This window comes from Kogia breviceps, chromosome 2, assembly GCF_026419965.1.
Source record: "Kogia breviceps isolate mKogBre1 chromosome 2, mKogBre1 haplotype 1, whole genome shotgun sequence".
In the NCBI taxonomy this organism is placed as follows: domain Eukaryota; kingdom Metazoa; phylum Chordata; class Mammalia; order Artiodactyla; family Physeteridae; genus Kogia; species Kogia breviceps.
The window spans coordinates 31,519,334-31,539,502 of record NC_081311.1 but is presented as its reverse complement, the minus strand read 5'-3'; the positions used below and the strand labels follow the sequence as shown (position 1 = coordinate 31,539,502).

Sequence of the window (20,169 nt, the reverse complement as noted above, 5' to 3'; positions counted from 1 at the left end):
CTTCCTTAAAAGGTCTTTGGAAAAAAAAAAGAAAAATGTCACCCAGTGGCAAGCAAAATGCCTCAAATAAAAGTTGAATTAAAGTATAGTTTAGCTAATACAGATAGGGTAGGTAAATAGCACGGTAGGGCTGCATCACCAGGTAAAGATTGGGTGCTGGGCTGCCCACTTTCATCCTGTTGGTATCAGTCTCAATGTTTAAATTGTACTTTAGTGTGCTGTTACAGACACTTTCTAGGGTATTAATGTCATTGGTATGATCAATTTGTACACTGTTCTAAGGCACCCCAATCTCTTCTCCTCTCCCTTTACCATCAGTACAGCTCCACTTCAGGTATCTCTTGGACCTCTCTGTTTTTCAAAGATAAGGAGCTGTTACACCCGGAAATCACTGAAACATGAACACTTCCACCACCCAGAAGTTCAGGTCATACAAAAGGAAGCTGAGGACATCTGCTTACCTTTCCTGATGCTCTCTGAGGCAACGTAGAAATTCTCAGGCCGCTCTTGACTTTTTTCTGCAAAAACTATGAGATCAATAGTATTCTAAGTAAAGCCAAATAAGATCTCTTTCTAAAAGGCTTTATAATATTTTATACATTTACCACAAAAATTACCAAACTCTTGTAGAGAAAAAAAATAATAATGGATCACAACTTGGACCACTGTATGCAGTTCTATAAACCAAAACTTTAGGAGGCAACCAATGAGCAGGAGCTATAGGGAATTATGAAATGAAGACAGACCAAACCAACAAGGTCTCAAACCAGAAAGACACAGCCAGTCAGAGGACATGATCAGCATTTACGAGATCATTAAATAAAAGGGTAAGGTGAACAAGATTACCCTTTTCCGGGTCCCTGAATACTGAAGCGAGCTGTGGAACACCTTGGAGTTTGAGAATAAAACCAAGTGCCACTTCACATGTCAACAAGTGTCATAAGACAGAACTCAGAGCAGTGGAACAGGTAAAATATGTGCAAGGCTCCAAGGGGACTTAGATGAAGTCAGTCATGCACAGGGACACATAAAGACTTGTAGGGAAAACTGGGAAATGACAAGCGTTCACTCAGTGGTAGGACTGCGTAGTGATTAAGCCTCCCTGGGCTCTGCACACAACTCCCTGGGTTCAAATCCTGGTTCTGCCATTTATGAGCCATACAACCTAAGACAAGAGGCTTGATCTCTTCTTGCCTCAGTTTTCTGATATGTAGAATGAGGATAATAATTGTACCCTCCTCTTTGTGGGGATTACACGAGTTAATACACGGAAAGTGCTGAGAATAGTGCCTGGCACATGTAAGTACTCCATGTTAACTTTTATTATTCACATCTAAACCTTGAGATTGATGCCAATAAGACAGCAATACCTTGGCTTGCTAGTTAACACAAGGGATGTCTACTCAGTGTTTCACAGTTTATAAAATAGTTCCTCATGTATTATTTCATCTGACCCTCACAATAAGGCAGGGTATTATTATGCATCATTGTATACATATATTATTATGATACCCATTTCATAGATGAGGAAACTAAGGCTAAAGAGGGTGAAATGACTTACCCAATGTTCCATACTGTACAGCTGAAAAATGCAAGAGCTGAGACTTGAACCCAGGTGTCCTGGACTCCAAACCATTGCCCTTTTTGTCATCTCCTGACCCTCTCCTTTCCTTTCCTCCTCACAGTTTCCTAGCAAGTCCATCAAGGCTCTTTAGGAACCACCTATGCCCCTCCCAACTGAACTTCCCACAATGAGCCAGACCATCAACACCCTCTCCCCACCCCCTGCCATTTAGGCATTATCAATATATATTTGCAAGCTTCTTCATTTGGGTTCCCTTAGAAGCACACCTGGAGGACTTCCCTGGTTGCGCAGTGGTTAAGAATCCGCCTGCCAGTGCAGGGGACACGGGTTCGATCCCTGGTCCGGGAAGATCCCACATGCCGCAGAGCAACTAAGCCCGTGCGCCACCACTACTGAGTCTGCACTCTAGAGCCCACGAGCCACAACTACTGAGCCTGCATGCCACAACTACTGAAGCTTGCATGCCTAGAGCCCGTGCTCTGCAATGAGAGAAGCCACCGCAATGAGAGAAGCCCGTGCACCGCGATGAGTAGCCCCCACTTGCTACAACTAGAGAAAGCCTGCACACAGCAACAAAGACCCAACACAGCCAGATATAAATAAATAAATAAGTAAAAAAATTTATTTTAAAAAAATGGAATGGAGGTCAGGTGCACAGATCTGGCAATTCCTATACTCTTACAGTACTTGTAATCATATTAATAAAATCAAGTCCTGAAAGATAGTGAAACTGACAATGCTATCAGCATCTAACTAATGTCCCAGGGATCATTATGGGTCAAAACCCAATTATCACCAACTTTTATCAATGTACGTAGGTAGACAGCATAGCATTGTGGCTGAAAGCCAAGGTTGTGGAGTCAGATTCCTTGAGTTCAAATCCTGGCTCTGCTACTTGGTAATCAAGTGACCTCTGTAAGCCTCAAAAATGAGGGTTTACATTTTCCTCATCTGTAAAATGGGGATGATAATGGCCCTTACCTAGATTATTATGATATATTTGAAATAGAGCACTCTTGGTAGATTTCAATAAATATTAAATATTAAAAATTAATAATAATAATGAGAGTTTCAGGAGATAAAAATTTACCAGGGATCTTGCCATTTGCAGTAGAGGGACATCTTGTTTATCTCTGTCTTCACACTATGCATAAATTCCTCCAGGAAGGACAGAACTGAATCTGACCACTGGCCCTAGTCTAGTTCCAGAATCTGCCCCAAGCTCTGACTCTGTCTCCTAAGGCTGGTTGGAGACCATTCAGAAGGGAATGGTCTTGAGCAATGGTTCAGGAGGTAAAGGATCCAGGGAATTCCTGCTGAGAGGCTCTGAAGACCCCACTGTGCATCATTCCCTGCCACACTTGCCTTTAGAAATGTATGGTTCATTGTCAGACAGCTGGTGAGTGCCAGAAGCACTGGCCTCTGGCCTGGGCACTGGGACAGGGGGCCTGTTGGCCAAGTCCATGGAAAGGGCCTCATCATCATCCACTGTGTGATAAACATCTTCTTCCTGACCGAGATGGTGTACCTCCCTCTCCAAACTGGACATTCCCATGCTGTTGCCTAGAAACAGAGAGAAAGGTGACTGAAAGCAATTGTCAAACCCTGGGACCCCCAAGTCATGCAGCCAGCTGCCCTGGGACCCAGCTCTGCACATCAGCAAGCTGGCTGCCTCCACATTAGGTAGGGTCTGGCAGCCAACCAGGCCAGGGGCCAGCCCCACCTACCTGCACACCCACAGTAGTTGGCCCTGCCACAACAAAGGCCCATGGGGCACCACTAGAACATATAGCTCTGGTGACCAGAGGGGAGTGTGCTACTGGGCCCCACAGACATCTGCTACAAAAGGCCACCACTCTAAGATTGGGAAACATCGCCAAGCTACTTAATACACAAAAATTAAGAGAGAGAATTAGGCAAAATGAGGGACAGAGAAATATATTCCAAATGAAGGAACAAGAAAAACCCCAGAAGAAGAACTAAGCAAAATGGAGATAAGCAATCTACTTGATAAAGAGTTCAAGATAATGATCATAAAGATGTTCAGTGAACTTGGGAGAGGAATGGATGAACACAGTGGGAAGCTTAAGAAAGAGCTCGAAAATTTAAGGAACCAAACAGATCTGAAGGATACAATAACTGAAATTTTAAAATACACCAGAAGGAATTAATAGTAGATGAGATAATACAGAGGAACAGACCATTGAACTAGAAGACAGAATAGTGGAAATCACTCAAGCTGAACAGAAAATAAGAAAAAAGAATTTTAAAAAATGAGGATAGTTTAGGAGATCTCTGAGACAACATCAAGCATACTAACTTTCCCATTATTGGGTCTCTGAAGGAGAAAAGAGAGCAAAAGGAGCAGAGAATGTATTTGAAGAAATAATAGATGAAAACTTCCCTAACCTGGGAAAGGAAACAGACATTCAGAACCAGGAAGCACAGAGAGTCCCAAACAAGATCAACCCAAAAAGGTCCACACCAAGACACATTGTAATTAAAATGGCAAAAATTAAAGATAAAGGGAGAATATTAAAAGCAGCAAGGGAAAGGCAACTAGTTACGTATAAGGGAACTCCCGTAAGAATACCAGCTGCTTTTTAGCTGAAATTTTGCAGGCCAGAAGGGAGTGATATCATATTTAACGTGATAAAAATAAGCTTAGGGCTTCCCTGGTGGTGCAGTGGTTGAGAGTCCGCCTGCCAATTCAGGGAACACGGGTTCATGCCCCGGTCCGGGAGCGGCTGGGCCCATAAGCCATGGCCGCTGAGCCTGCGTGTCCAGAGCCTGTGCTTCGCAAAGGGAGAGGCCACAGCAGTGAGAAGCCCACATACGGAAAAAAAAAAAATGAGCTTACAACCAAGAATACTCTACCCAGAAAGGATATCATTCATATTTGAAGGAGAGATAGTTTTACAGACAAGCAAAAGCTAGAAAAATTCAGCACCTTTAAGCTGGCTTTACAAAAAGTGTTAAAAGGACTTCTCTAAGCAGAAAAGAAAATACCACAACTAGAAATATGAAAATTAAAAAAAGAAAAATCTCACTGATAAAGAAAAATATACAGTAAATATACAGATCAACCACTTATAAAGCTAGTAGGAAGGTTAAAAAACAAAAGTATTAAAATCATCTATATCCACAATAAGTAGCTGAGGGATACACAAAACAGAAAGATGTGAAATATGAAATCAAAGACATTAAACATGGAGGCAGGTAAAAATTCAGGGTTGTGAGACTTCCCTGGTGGCGCAGTGGTTAAGAATCTGCCTGCCAGTGCAAGGGACAAGGGTTCAAGCCCTGGTCCAGGAGGATCTCACATGCTGTGGAGCAATTAAGCCCATGTGCCACAACTACTGAGTCTGCGAGCCACAACTACTGAAGCCTGCATACCTAGAGCCCATGCTTTGCAACAAGAGAGGCCACCGCAATGAGAAGCCCGTGCAACACAATGAAGAGTAGCCCCTGCTTGCCACAACTAGAGAAAGCCCGTGCACAGCAATGAAGACCTAATGCAGCCAAAGATAAATACATAAAATAAATTTAAAAAAGAAAAAGAATCCAGCTGCCAATGCAGGGGACACGGGTTCGAGCCCTGGTCTGGGAAGATCCCACATACCACAGAGCAACTAAGCCCACGAGCCACAACTACTGAGCCCACATGCCACAACTATTGAAGCCCTCATGCCTAGAGCCCATGCTCCGCAACAAGAGAAGCCACTGCAATGAGAAGCCCATGCACTGCAATGAAGAATAGCCCTCACTCGCCACAACTAGAGAAAGCCCGCACGCAGCAACGAAGACCCAATGCAGCCAAAAATAAATAAATAAATTAATTAAATTAAATAAAACCCCAAAAAACCTCATGGTAATCACAAAACCAAAAATCTATAATACATACATACACAAAAAGAGAAAGGAATCCAAACATAACACTAAAGATAGTCAACAAATCACAAGGAAAGAGGAAAAGAAGAAAGGAACCAAAAAGAAATATTAAAAACCTACCAGAAAACATTAACAAAATGTCAACAAGCACATACGTACCAATAAATTGCTTTAACTGTAAATGGACTAAATGTTCCAATAAAAAGACATAGAGTGGCTGAATTAATCTATGATGTCAGCATCACCCTGATATCCAAAGCAGATAAAGACATCAAAAAAAAGAAAATTACAGGCTAATATCCTTGATGAACATAGATGCAAAATTGTCCTCAACAAAATATTAGCAAAGGGAATTCCACAATGCATTAAAAGGATCATGCACCATGATGAAGTGGGATTTAATCCCAGTGATGCAAAAATAACTCAATATCTGCAAATCAATGCATGTGATACATTGTATTGACAAATTAAAGAATAAAAATCATATGATCATTTCAATGGATACAGAGAAAGCTTTTGACAAAATTCAACATCAATTTATGATAAAAGCTCTCTACATAGTGGGTATAGAAGGAACACACCTCAACATAATAAAGGCCATATATAACAAGCCCACAGCTCACATCATACTCAATGGTGAAAAGCTGAAAACATTTCTGTTAAGATCAGGAACAACATAGTATTGGAAGTCCTAGCCATAGTAATCATACAAGAAAAAGAAATAACAGGGACTTCCCTGGTGGCGCGGTGGTTAAGAGTCCCCCTGCCAACGCAGGGGACATGGTTCGATTCCTGGTCTGGGAAGATCCCACGTGCCGCGGAGCAACTAAGCCCATGCGCCATGACTACTGAGCCTGCACTCTAGAGCCCATGAGCCACAACTACTGAGCCCACATGCCACAACTACTGAAGCCCATGTGCCTAGAGCCCATGTTCTGCAGCAAGACAAGCCACCACAATGATAAGCCTGTTCACCGCAATGAAGAGTAGCCCCCACTCACCACAACTAGAGAAAGCCCGCACGTGGCAACAAAAACCCAACACAGCCAAAAATAAATAAAATAAAAAATAAATAAATTTTTTAAAAAAAGAAATAAAAGGAATCCAAATCAGAAAGGAAAGAGAAAAACAGTCACTGTTTGCAGATAACATGATACTGTATATAGGAAATCCTAAAGATGCCATCAAAAAACTACTAGAACTAGTGGCACTTCCCTGGTGGCGCAGTGGTTGAGAATCTGCCTGCCAATGAAGGGAACACGGGTTCGATCCCTTGTCCGGGAAGATCCCACATGCCATGGAGCAACTAAGCCCGTGCACCACAACTACTGAGCCTGTGCTCTAGAGCCCGTGAGCCACAACTACTGAGCCTGTGTGCCACGACTACTGAAGCCCACATGCCTAGAGCCCGTGTTCCACAATGAGAGAAGCCACCGCAATGAGAAGCCCATGCACTGCAACGAAGAGTAGCCCCCGCTCGCCACTACTAGAGAAAGCCCGTGCACAGCAATGAAGACCCAACACAGCCAAAAAAAAAAAAAACCAAAAAACTATTAGAACTAGTAAATGAATTCGGTTAAGTTGCAGAATACAAAATTAATATACAGAAATATGTTGTGTTCACTAATAATCAACTGTAAGAAACAGAAATTAAGAAAAAAAATCCCAATTACAATTGCATCAAAAAGAATAAAATACCTGGGAATAATCTAACCAAAGAGGTAAAAGACCTGTACTCTGAACATTATAAGACATTTATGAAAGAAACTGAAGACAACACAAATAAATGGAAAGATATACCACATTCGTGGATTGGAAGAATTAATATTGTTAAAATGACCATACTACCCAAGGCAAACTATGGATTCAATGCAATCTCTATCAAAATACCAATGGCATTTTTCACAGAACTAGGACAAATAATTCTAAAATGTGTACAGAAACACAAAAGGCCCCAAATAGCCGAAGCAATCTTGAGAAAGAAGAACAAAGCTGAAAGTATCATACGCTCTGATTTCAAACTATACTATAAAGCTATAGTAATCAAAACAGTATAGTATTGGCATAAAAATGGACTACCATAGATCAATGAAAACAAATAGAAAGCACAGAAATAAACTCATGCTTATATGATCAATTAATTTATGATAAAGGAGCCAAGAATACATGGGGGACAAAGACAATCTCTTCATAAATAGTGGGAAAACTGGACAACATATATATAATCACTCTCCAATACAGCCTTGACTTAATAATACCTGTGTATGTTCCCCTATGTTCTCCTCCTTTACCAGAAAGTAAAGTCTCTTGAGGGTATTGATTATATCTTATTTTCCTTTGTGTCCCCTAGCCCAACAACTAAAATAGTGCTTTGCTCATAGTAGGTACTCATTAAATACTGGTCAAGTCAAAATAAACAAGTGTATTTAAAAAGATATTTTGCTAAAGGCAACTTGTTTACCCAAAGCAGTGGCTCCAGTGGTGGGAACTTCTGGCTTACTTGTAATAGGCTGATGGGGGAGCTTGTGGGAATAGAGTGCCTTCAAGCACACCATGTGGCATGTACATGGCAGCCCATTCCTTGAGTGAAGCAACCCTCATAGGGAGCCAGGCAATATCTTACATTTATTTCTCTTTCCTTCTTTTTGCTTCCCTGCTCACTGCTGCAACTTACCTTCTAAAAACTTGCGAATAATAGAATCCTTAGTGGTCCGAGAGAAACCATCTCCGGGGGTTGGATTAGATGTACTGGCCTGAGGCATTTCAACATCTAGAAGGAAAAGGAAACTAAGAGTTTATATGTTGTTCTTCCACACAGACAAGGACATTTTATAAGTGGATATACAAGGTTTGACAAATCAAGAGATTCAAGAATTCATTAAACCATCCATCTACCCATCCATCCATCTAATCGCCCATGCATCCATAGGTCCACGCATGCATCCATACATCCAATTATCTACCTACTCAATAAGGACACTCAGTAAATACGGGGTATAAAGGAGAGCAACATTTACAACCTTCAGGCCCTTTCCTAGACCACAGGACTCAAAAGGTATAGATATGTTCATTTGTGTTTGAAAGAATTAGCTTAATTTTAAAATATATAACTGTAGTCTTTATCACAGCAAAAAAAAAAAAACCCGACAACAACAAATAATTGGAGGCAGAAACAACAAATAATAGATAAATTGTAATTTATTTAAACAATGAACCATTTTCAACAGTTAAAAAGAATGTATGGGAGCCACTCTATCAACATAGTACCATCCCAAAAAGATAACAACCAGAACTCCATTTTTAGTTCATTCATGTAATTGGTCATTTATAAGGAAGAAGCACATAGACCTTTGGTTTTTCACTATTAAGCATAAACCCATGGGGACCAAAACTGTGTGTGAAAACTATTCAACTGCCACAGCAGATTCTACTAAAACCTTAGTAACCACCACTACTTTATGTTACTTTATGACTCTGAAGTATGCATTTGGGGAGCAAAATTTCAGCCTTGTGTTAAAAGTAGAACTTTGATACTATCAAGAGGTTGCATTCAGTAAGGCTTATCACACAGCTACTGGGGACTTGTTTGCTTAGGCAAAATATGTAGTTTGAAGTTGAATAGTATACTTTGAGAAAAAAAATCATTTGAATTTAATCAGTATACACAGATATACTGTTCCTACTACTTTGATCTTTGGGGAGCAGTTAAATACAGTCTGGTGAATTTGTATGAAATATTTATATTTATATCACATTTTCCAAGAATATTAATTGAAAAGAGGTCATGGTCATAAAGTTATGTTAAGGATAATGAACTTCACATGACATAATCATAGTTTTGAAACAAAATATCTGTATGTACATAGAAAAAAAGCCTGGAAAGAAATACATCAAAATGTATATAGTGGCTATTTCTGCAGTAGTATGGATAGGTCATGGACATTTCAGACCATGGACATTTTATTTTCTATTTTACACTTTTCTTTGTCTTCCAAATTATCCATAGTGGCTTCTGTTGCATTCATATATGAGAAAAACACTATCAGCACTTTTTTTAAAGGCCTAGGTAATTATGATCAAGTATGTACAATTAGATTCCCAAAGCAAAAATAATTTCAGGTTATTAAAAAAATTATGGCTCACCTGTCAATTACCAGATTACTGATTTTTAAATTATAAAACATATTGATTTTTATTTTATTTTTTAAATTTATTTATTTATTTATTTATTTATTTTTGGCTGCATTGGGTCTTCCTTGCTGCGCGCAGGCTTTCTCTAAGTTGCGGCAAGTGGGGGCTACTCTTCGTTGCAGTGCGCAGGCTTCTCATCGCAGTGGCTTCTCTTGTTGCAGAGCACAGGCTCTAGGCGCGTGGGCTTCAGTAGCTGGGGCACGCGGGCTTCAGTAGTTGTGGCTCGCGGGCTCTAGAGTGCAGGGTCAGTAGTTGTGGTGAGCAGGCTTAGCTGTTCCGCAGCATGTGGGATCTTCCCGGACCAGGGATCGAACCTGTGTCCCCTGCATTGGCAGGTGGATTCTTAACCACTGTGCCACCAGGGAAGTCCAGACTGATTTTTAAACTTTCCAGTGACCAGGTATTACATTATTACATAGCATAGCTCTTACCTGACCTTGTTTCAAACTTTGACAATCTTTTGATAATCTAAATATAAATTTTGTGACCATAAAACAAAACAAAACACAATGTTGAGTGAAAAAGTTGCAGACTGGTGTTTGCAGTATATAAAGTATTTTATATAAAGTAGTTTTCAGTATATAGTTTATATAAAGTTTTAAGGTCTATAAAATGATACTACATGTAGTTTATGAATTCATAAATATCTAGTAAACATATGAAAACATGCTGAAATGCTGGAAAGGATAAATGTTGAGTTCATGGTAGTGGTTACCTCTGGGAGGGAGGGAGGACAATCAGGTTCCAGAGGAGGTTCACAGGGAGCTATAATATGTAATTTTTTAAATAAAGATCTGAGACAAAAGAAAAAAAATACATATTCTTGATGAATCAGAATCTTCAAGAAATACAACATTTTTGAAAATTATTATGCTACCTTTTACCCCCAAAAGGGGAAAATAAGATTTTCTTTTTGTATTTTCTTGTATATGCAAAAAAGAAACTCTGGAAGGAGATATAAGAAATTAAGATCAATGGTTTCCTGGGAACTAGAAAGATGACAGACAAGGACTGGAGAAAGGTTTTTTCACTGTTCATCTTTTTATATTCTAGTTTTTCTATCCTACTGAAAAAATAAAGGAAAGAAATGCAGAGCTCTGATCATGTTTTTGTTACCTTAAATATTATCCAAAAAAAGGGGAGATAAAGCAATTCCCTTTTTCCACCTTTTCAGTTTAATGTTTCTTGAAATGTGTGTAGTGGAGACATTACATTGAATATAATGTACCTTGATACCCTCTGGTCCAGAGCCCTGTGATTCCAAATGAGTAAACCGTTAATTCAGTGAACTTCTCTTGTCAACACTGAATTCTATAAAGTAAACCATAGAGGGATTAGGGTGACTGTACTGATCCTGAAACACACCTAGAAGTGTTTTAATTTTAAAAATAAATTTCTGGGACTTCCCTGGTGGTCCAGTGGGTAAGACTCTGAGCTCCCAATGCAGAGGGCCCGGGTTTGATCGCTGGTCAGGGAACTAGATGCCACACGCATGCCGCAACTAAGAAGTCCACATGCTGCAACTAAAGATCCCACATGCCTCAACTAAGACCCAGCACAGCCAAAATAAATAAATAAATAAATATTTTTAAAAAATTTCTAAGAACTCACAATTCATTCCTTAAAAATTCAAGACCAGAAAAATGCCACTTATTTGAGATTTCTATTTAAATTGCTTAATTGTGGCTTTATGGGACATGTTTCTCATGGAGTTAGAAAATTGGGAAGAAAGACATATCCTACAGGTGTGCCTTACTGGGAGCAGGACCCTCCTCTACCCTCCTGACTCCTACCCATACAATCCCTCACCCCTTAGCTGCCTGACCCTGACCCAGCCAACTTTTGAAACTCTTCATTCATACAACAATAAAACGCAGAGGAAAAGACCCCGAAGGAAAGACTTGCTTGCATCAGACACCCCTAGAGATGAGGGGAGGGAGAAGTTTTGTGGGCCTATCCTTGGGCTCTGTCATGCCCAGTGCTGCATCCTCCAGGAAACCACAGCCCCCTCAGGCTCCAGCATCTCTAAGAACCTGGTGAGGGCAGAGCAGCGTCAGGACAGTCTCAATCACCAATAATCAGATCTCCCAGGCTGGCAACACCAGAGTGCAAACCTCACACACACAATCGGCCACCCCCACTGACAGTGGTAAAGAGACACGCACCGCCTAGCTATTTCACTAACAAAGTTCAGTTTGAGACAACTGATTTCCACATCTGAGATGTAGCTGCGAAATTGAAGGAGCTACAAAGAGTGTTGGGAAAACAAAATGTAGAAGAAAAATGGAAACAGCAAGAGCAGCCCTGGCTGGACCTAGCATGCTTCTATAATAAGGATGCGGGCTTCTGTCCCTGGTACTATGACCCCATCATAATGTGCTGAATTTTATGTGGGTTAAAGAAAGAATTTTTAAAAGAAAAGAGAGAAAAAAGAATGAGCAATGACATGTCAATATCACGATCCTTTGCTACAATGCACTGAGGAGGATGCAACATCATTGCTATGGCATTCTTGCCCCAAATTTATAAGCTCAGTCCAATCACAGAAAGCATCTGACAAGCCCAAACTAAAGGGCATGCTACAAAATAACTGACTGGTGTTCTTCCAAAGTGTCAAGATGAGGAAAGACTGAGGAACTGTTACACATTGGAGGAGACTAAGGAGAATAACAGCATGCACTGCAGGATCCTATCTAGGATCAGCATCCAGTCCTACCTAGGAACAGAAAAAGAACATTAGGGGGAAAACCAGTGAAATTTTGAACAAGGTCTGGAGGTTAGTTAGTAGAATTGCACCAATGTTAATTTCTCGGCTTTAGCAACTGTACTCTGGTTATGTAAGATGTTAGTATTAGGGAAATCTGGGTGAAAGGTATACAGGAAGGGTAGAATTTTTGCAAGTTTTCTCTAAATCTAAAAGTATTTCAAAATAAAAAGTTTTTTTTTTTTTTAAAGAAGAAGAACAGGTAGGAGGAAAAGAGATGAGAAAAGGAGAGGAAGAAATGCAACAGCAAAACTAAAGAAGCGGGCTTCCCTGGTGGCGCAGTGGTTGAGAGTCCGCCTGCCGATGCAGGGGACGCGGGTTCGTGCCCCGGTCCGGGAGGATCCCACGTGCCGCGGAGCGGCTGGGCCCGTGAGCCGTGGCCGCTGAGCCTGCGCGTCCCGAGCCTGCGCTCCGCAACGGGAGAGGCCACAACAGTGAGAGGCCCGCGTACCGCAAAAATAAATAAATAAATAAATTAAAAAAACAAAAAACAAACAAAAAAAAAACTAAAGAAGCATAAGCCCTGGGAATGACCTACGCTGACCCTTTCCTGTCCACCTACACTATCAAGTAACCTTCCAGGGACTCCTGTGAGGCACACACCTCTGGGTACGATGAACAAGGCAGGGCTAAATGAGCCACCTGTGACAAACAAATCTTTTTACTCTACGGTCACGTTTTCACTGGTGGTTAAGAGCATGATTTTGGAAGGAGACAAACTAGGATCTGCTAAAGATCAGTCCTGAGACATTAGTAGAATTATTTCTCCTCGCTGAGGCACCCTAGAAGGAGGGTGAGAGCACTGTGGTCAGAATGTATAGTTTCCAATTTTGACTCTTCCACTTCTGACTGTAGGACGGCAACACCCACCCATCCAACTGACTTTTAGATCTAACTTTTTGGACCCAGCTGATCATCCGGACTCACAAGATGACCATGGGCCATGCTCGTGCCAGTCTACTCAGAAGGGTGGGGGATACAGACCAGCAGGACAGTACCAAGCGGCCTTCCTCACCTAGGGCAGTCTTTACACCAGTCTAGCAACTCTCACACCAGGAGACAAGATCCATATCAGGCAGGTGGAGAAGCTGCCATGGTGCCTCAAAGGAGCAGCATTTTTCAACTCCCGGAGTTTATTAGCAACTCCTGAGGCATTAGCTTCCAGGGTCCCTGTAAGAGTCATGCAGAGACACTGCCCTCAGGGAAGCCCAAAGTATGGTGTCCCTTTCAGGTATTATATATAGTTTACATACAACTCCTCCCAGTTCCAGATGCAATTTACCACCAATTAGGGGTCATTTTTATCATAGGCAATGTTGCCTAGAGACATAATTGACATATGGCTTTTATCAGGTTACCAGGGTAACAGAGTGGAAGTCAACAAAAGTCAAATTCTCTTCTGCAGAAAGGGAAATGAGAGCTGTTACATTAACTCTTTGCCCACAATTATCTTGGGCCAAGTTGTTTACATCCTCTCAGGACCTGTTTTCCTGTCTGTAAAATGGTGATAATAATAGTACATATATCATAGGTTTGTCATGAGTATTAAATGAGAAGCACAGCGCCTAGCACATAGGAAGTGCTAAATGCACGTTAGCTGCTATTATTACTGTTATCTTTATTATTAAATTCTACACCCAGGCTAATGTCCTAAGTAGAGATTAAAAAGAGGACTCAATTTATACTTTTTAATAGTAACTTTATTTGTCTGAAGTCAAGTCTCCTCCTGCAGAGTAATAAATGCTTATGGGTTAATTCTAACATCTGAATATCCACACATATTTTCAAATTACCTTTCCTAGTAAAGAATTACACCCAATCAATATTTTTATATTGAATATACTTAAAGCACGGGGGCATTGTAAGATAACAAATGATAATTCTTCACCATGGAATTATGTGTAGAAACCTGTCTCACAAACAAGGCTTGCCAGGCATTGTCTTGATCATGGCTCCTGAACACCAAGTCCAGGCTGGACAGAGCTGGAGGCTCCTTTCCTCCTTGGCCAAGGCTCTGCCACTGCAGTCCAGACCTGACTTGGAGGCCCCATGCCCATTACCTTGTGCTTTCCTGAGACTTATCGCATTTTGTATTAGAGGGCTCAGCAATGAGCACCAAGGGGAAATTCTAGCAGCTCTTCAGTCCCTTCTGGCCCCACCCCATACTGCCGGGATCACAGGTAGAGGCTGATCTTAAGGGCGGAGCCTAAAGCCAGAGGATCTGAGGCTTGGCTGGAAGAGCATGATGGAGGCAGGGGCACAGGGAGGAGGAGGATGGTCTGCAGACACACGAGAAGGCCTGGAAGTCAGCCGTAAAGGCCCTGACAAGGGCTGGAGACAAGTGAATGGTCTGCATTCGGGCGACAAACTAAGTCAGAGAAAGGCAGCAGTCAAGGCCAGGCAAGCAATAGAGGTCCAGGACATTGGCCGACAACGTCTGTAAAATGGTGAAAATAATAGTACGTATCTCATAGGTCTGTCATGAGTATTAAATGAGAAGCACAGTGCCTAGCACATAGGAAGTGCTACATGAATGTTAGCTGCTATTATTACTGTTATTACCATTATCTTTATTATTAAAGCAGGTCAAGATCACAATCAGAGGTGGTGATTACCAGCGTGGACTTTGATATCCTGGAGACCTGGGTTCAAGCCCTGGCTCTGATTCTTAGTAGCTCTGTGTCCTTGGACAAGTTACTTGATATCACTAAGCTTTCATATCTCCATCTGTAAAGTGGGTATGGGTAACAGTACCTACCTCATAGGAAGACTGTATGAACCAATTGAGACGATGCTTATAAAATGTTTAGCAACAGTACTAGGCACTAAGTATTAATGGTTATCATTATATTGAGGCAACCTAGACAGTTTATTAGCTTTCTGTTGTTGCTGTAGCAAATTACCACAAACGTAGTGACTTAAAACAACATCCAGTTCTGTAGTTCAGAGGTCTGAAATGGGTCTCACGGAGCTAAATCAAGGTTTCGGCAGGACTGCATCCCTTTCTGGCAGATCTAGGGGAAGTTCGGTCTTCTTGCCCTTTCCAGCTTCTAGAGGCCCTGCACTCCTCGGCACGAGGCCCTCTTCTTCCATCTTCAGAGCCAGTAATGTTGGGCAGAAAGCTCAGCTGCGCTGAGTCCTTCTCATGGTGCCATCTCTGGTCTAACCTGATTCCTTCTTTTACCTTTTTTTTCTGGCCATGACCAGGGCCAGGGATTGAACCCAGGCCACCACAGTGTAAGTGCTGAGTCCTAACCAGTGGATCGCCAGGAAATTCCCATCTTTCTTCTACTTTTAAGGACCCTTGTGATTATACTGTGCCCACCCTGATAATCCAGGATATTCCCATTATTTTAAGGCCAGCTGATCAGCAACCTTAATTCCATCTGCAACTTGCATTCCCCTTTGCCATGTAATCTAGCATATTCATGGGTTCAGGGGCATTCTTCTGCCTACCACAGGTAAGACCAAATGTGAGCACAGTCAACCTGTCATGAATTTCCCTCCCATGTGGGACTGGCGAGGGGAGTGGGCACAGAGACCAGAGTGCACTCAAGCAAGTCCATCATGTCATGTCCACATATGGACTCAGTAGCCCTGGCCTGATGTGGGCACAGGCCTCTATTGAGTGTCTGGAGGTGCACTGCCGTAAATGAAGAAAAATACTTTCCTTTCCATTTATATTTTAAATAAAATGATTATTTTTATACTGAGTTCAACGTAAGTATCTTTGAATTAGACCAGGAACAGTGGATACACACATTGGCCTCCGTGCCCCTATTGTGTACTCAAGGCAAACGTCCCTATTCAATCATAGCACTCTTTGTGGCCTCAGAATCCTTCTCAACACAGCTCCCCAGGCACTCAACACCAGCTAACTGACACTGACACATGAAATTATTTTTAAAACACTATTTGCCATAGCTATATTAGGCAGTAAGTCCTAGTAGTAGCAGGTACTACTTTTGTAATAATAAAGAAGAGAAAAGAAAAGGTACCTGGTGGTTTGGAGTTAATGAGAGATAAAACCCTCAAACTGTAAATTTGACAACCCATGTGTACATACAACCCAGGCACACAGTAACACATGAGCGACTGAAATAGAAAATTCTGGGGGTGAAGGGAGTCTGTTTCTAGACAAAGGACATTTTGAAAAGGAAAGCACAGCAACATATCCCCGCGTCCCTGGATGCTCAGGGCTTGTACTTCAGATTCTAAGCATTTAACCTTCACCACTTAGATAAACTGAAATGTGCTGAAACCTGTTGGTCTAAGGAAAAAGTGCAAAGTTCTTTCATTTCATTGGGAAAAAAACCCCAAAACAATAACAAGGAAACTCTGGGGCCACAGTCTCCTTCTGGGAAAAGCAGCTGCAGCGTTACACTGTACTTTTTCAAGAGTCAATCCCAAAGAAACCATTCCTGGGAAGAAAGAAGCTTGAACAGATGAAGAGAAGGCAGGCAGGCAAGTAATTAAGGAATGAGTCAAGAGCAATAACTAATTTTCAAAGAAGTTCATATGATACTCCTCATGGGACATAAATCTAGATCACTCGGCTGCAGTGGAAACTCCATCCAGATTATGTGTTGTTAATTTAACAGAAAACCTAATCTGAGTATGTAATACAGTAAAATGTCAGATACTGAGCGACTATTCTTCTGGAAAGGCTCTCAAACCCTGAAAGCAGGCCAAAAGAATTTTTTTTCAGCAAGTGCTTTTGTGGCCAGAAATGAGGCTTAGAACAAGGATCAGCATGGTAAAACATTTGAAGAAAACCTGAAACCCGACTGGTTCCATTTGCACACAGGGGGAATGGACTGCTGTGATTGACCATGTCAATAAGAAAGTCCAACCTTCCCATACCCTCATGGAAAAGTGAGGGGAAGGAGAGAGATAGACAGAGACAGAGAGGCAGAGACAGGGACAGAGAGAAAGAGATAGTCACACACATGCAGAGGTGGGGGGGAGGAGAGGGAGAGAGACAATGAGACACAAAGAAAGAGGGAGTTGGGGGAGGGGAGAGACAGAGACAGAAACAGAGACAGAGAAACAGAGACAGAGAGAGGAGAAATGGCCGTCTGAAATTAGAGGTGCTAAGGAGTGACTGACATTGAAAAAGAAGCTAAGCATGAAAGGGTTAGGAGAAGCAGCACGCTAAGTTCTGTGGATTTCTTAGCAGACAACAAGTACCTCAGTGCGCTGCTCCTGGTAAACACACAGGCCCTCTGTCTTGCAGGAATGAGTCCACGGGACGAGTTCCTGATCGGGTGTAGTGGGTACTATGACTTGCTAAGTCACAGGCACCCCTCCCCCAATCCATTCTCTACTAGCTGCCCTCTTGAGGGCACCATGTCTTTTTGCTCAATCGTACTGTCACAGTTCGTAGTTATATATTCAGTTATGCAATACCTTTGTTTAATATCCAACTCTCCCGCTAGAAGGGAAGCTCTGGAAGGCAGGGATCATGCCACCTTATTTACTGACTCCTCATCACCTGGCACAGTGACTTAAACACTCAAGGGGGTCGATAAATGATGTTGAATGAATGAATCTGAGAATGGACAAACTAATGGGTAATAAGCAAATGAATGCATGGAGACGGAGATCTTTGGGCTTTGTTAAGGAGTCTGGGCATTTCCCAAGCTGAGAAAAGAGAAGGGCAATTCAGGCAGCAGGAACAGCACAAGCAAATGTGTGGAGACAAGAAAGAAAAGGCAGCTGCGAGCGGCCAAGGATGTCCCACCTTCGGGGACATCTAACAGATATCTCACTACCACCTATCGGGGAAGTGAAGTCCTTGCATTGGAACATCGACAAACAATTCCACACCACAACATCTAGGATGACTTCTTATTTTCTGGTAACTCTCAAATTCAAGAAATAATTGAGCACCTGTTGGGTACAGCCTGTGGATGATACATGCTTCCTAACTGAAGTAGGAGCAGGTAAGCAGAGAAGCGTGTACATAACCAGAGTGCAAACTGATCTGCATGCCGTGCCCCGAGGAGGGTGTGACCCACAGCTGTGCAGGTGCAGAGGGGAGCAAGGTCGCTGCTGATGGTGAGGATTTTATCTTGTTAATTTAAAAACATTCAATCCAGCATGCTTTCACTAAGTGCGTATCTCCACAACACAGTTCTTGTACATCCAGAGGAGGGAATAGCTACAGAAGTCAGGAAGTGCCCTGAGGATCCCTCTGCTTCACCAGGTCAGTTTCAGCCCCAGACAAGACAGGAACAGCCAGCCCTGCCTCAGAGGGAGCTCCTTGCTGGTAAAACCTCATGCCTTGCACCCAGCCCCACCCACCGCCTCTAAGGCACTTCTTGGCTCTGCTAGCCAGGGTCTTCCCAAGATGAACAGCAGGAGGATGGCAGAGACTCCGCAGCTGCAGGAAGGAAGACTCTTGAGAGAAAGGTGTGCAGATGGGGAAGGCAGTATGTTCCAGTAACTTAATTTTACTTACAAATGTCCTTCAGGTGGGCTCAGACCTTACATGGCTGGGCTATGAGGCTGTTCACTGGGCCCAGTTATTCCCCCAGCTCAGAGGGGACTCCGCTCACAGAGACTGTAACCAGAGAGCTCCAGTAAAGAAAACACTGCTGGAGATGATCTGTTACAAAGACAGCAGTTACCAAGGAGGTTGCTAAGGGAAGTCAGCAAGTTAGCTGGGGCTAAGTTGGCTCTCCACTGCACACAGACTTGAGCCACAGACCCAAGTGGAGGGAGCAGGGGCGCAAAAGAAATGTTCAACGCAAGAGTCACAAGAAGCAGAACAGCCCTCTGGGATGGATTACAGGGACACGTGTGAGTTCAGTCTCTAGCAGCGAGACATTGCATCTTTCTCCTTTTACTCCTCTCTCCTGATGCAGAAAGACAGACCTCTGAGATAGTCAAGCAGCACTAAATCCACAAGCGGATTACCTTTGAAACAGCTGGACAAGGGGTCTCCCAGAAATGGCTCCTGAGTCCTTAGTACCCAGAGCCTCATCAAAGTGCCCAGTCACTGGGTGAGACTTTCCACACAAAACGTATTACCTAAGTCAAAGGACCACCAGGACCACCCTATCATTCTCTGAAGGCAGGGATAGAAGCAAACGAAGTAAATGAGAAAAAAATCAGGAGATAGTGAAGACACCCAAAGAGAGGTGTGCTGTGATTTTTAGTTAGTGTTTGCAGAAGCTTACCCTAAGAACATTTATATCTTACCTAGTACGGTGCGGAAAATGATGGTTTAAATCTGTGGGCGTTTGAACACAAAATTCTCAAGAGAGGGCTTCCCTGGTGGCGCAGTGGTTGAGAGTCCGCCTGCCGATGCAGGGGACGCGGGTTCGTGCCCCGGTCCGGGAAGATCCCACATGTCGCGGAGCGGCTGGGCCCGTGAGCCATGGCCGCTGAGCCTGTGCGTCCGGAGCCTGTGCTCCGCAACGGGAGAGGCCACAACAGTGAGAGGCCCGCATACCGCAAAAAAAAAAAAAAAAAAAAAAAAAAAAAAAAAAAAAAAAAAAAAAAAAATTCTCAAGAGAATTGGGAGTGAAGTTGAAAGCCTGATAACAAAGACGTAGTTACCACCTGGTGGCAGCATATCTAAACTAAAGACAGTATGAGGAGTGTGTTTGTGCCTGTGTGTGTGTGTGTTCGCGTGCGTGTGCACACACACCCACGCACGCAAGTTCAGGGGAAGGATCATAAAATCTCAGGATCAGAACCCAACATTGCTGCCCAGCCAATTCATTCAACA

General features: G+C 42.5%; 1 protein-coding gene across 4 annotated transcripts in view; it reads right to left on the bottom strand.

Moving 5' to 3' along the window:
- Window positions 1-20,169, bottom strand: part of PIK3AP1 (phosphoinositide-3-kinase adaptor protein 1) — a 113,998-nt gene that overhangs the window by 26,365 nt on the left and 67,464 nt on the right. For all 4 annotated transcript variants that reach the window (XM_067024944.1, XM_067024946.1, XM_067024945.1 and 1 more), the window contains 3 exons: window positions 8,151-8,246; window positions 2,951-3,148; window positions 462-527 (listed from right to left, as the gene is read on the bottom strand). In XM_067024944.1, the coding sequence (XP_066881045.1) occupies window positions 462-527; window positions 2,951-3,148; window positions 8,151-8,246 (360 nt within the window). The remainder of the gene's footprint in view (window positions 1-461; window positions 528-2,950; window positions 3,149-8,150; window positions 8,247-20,169) is intronic.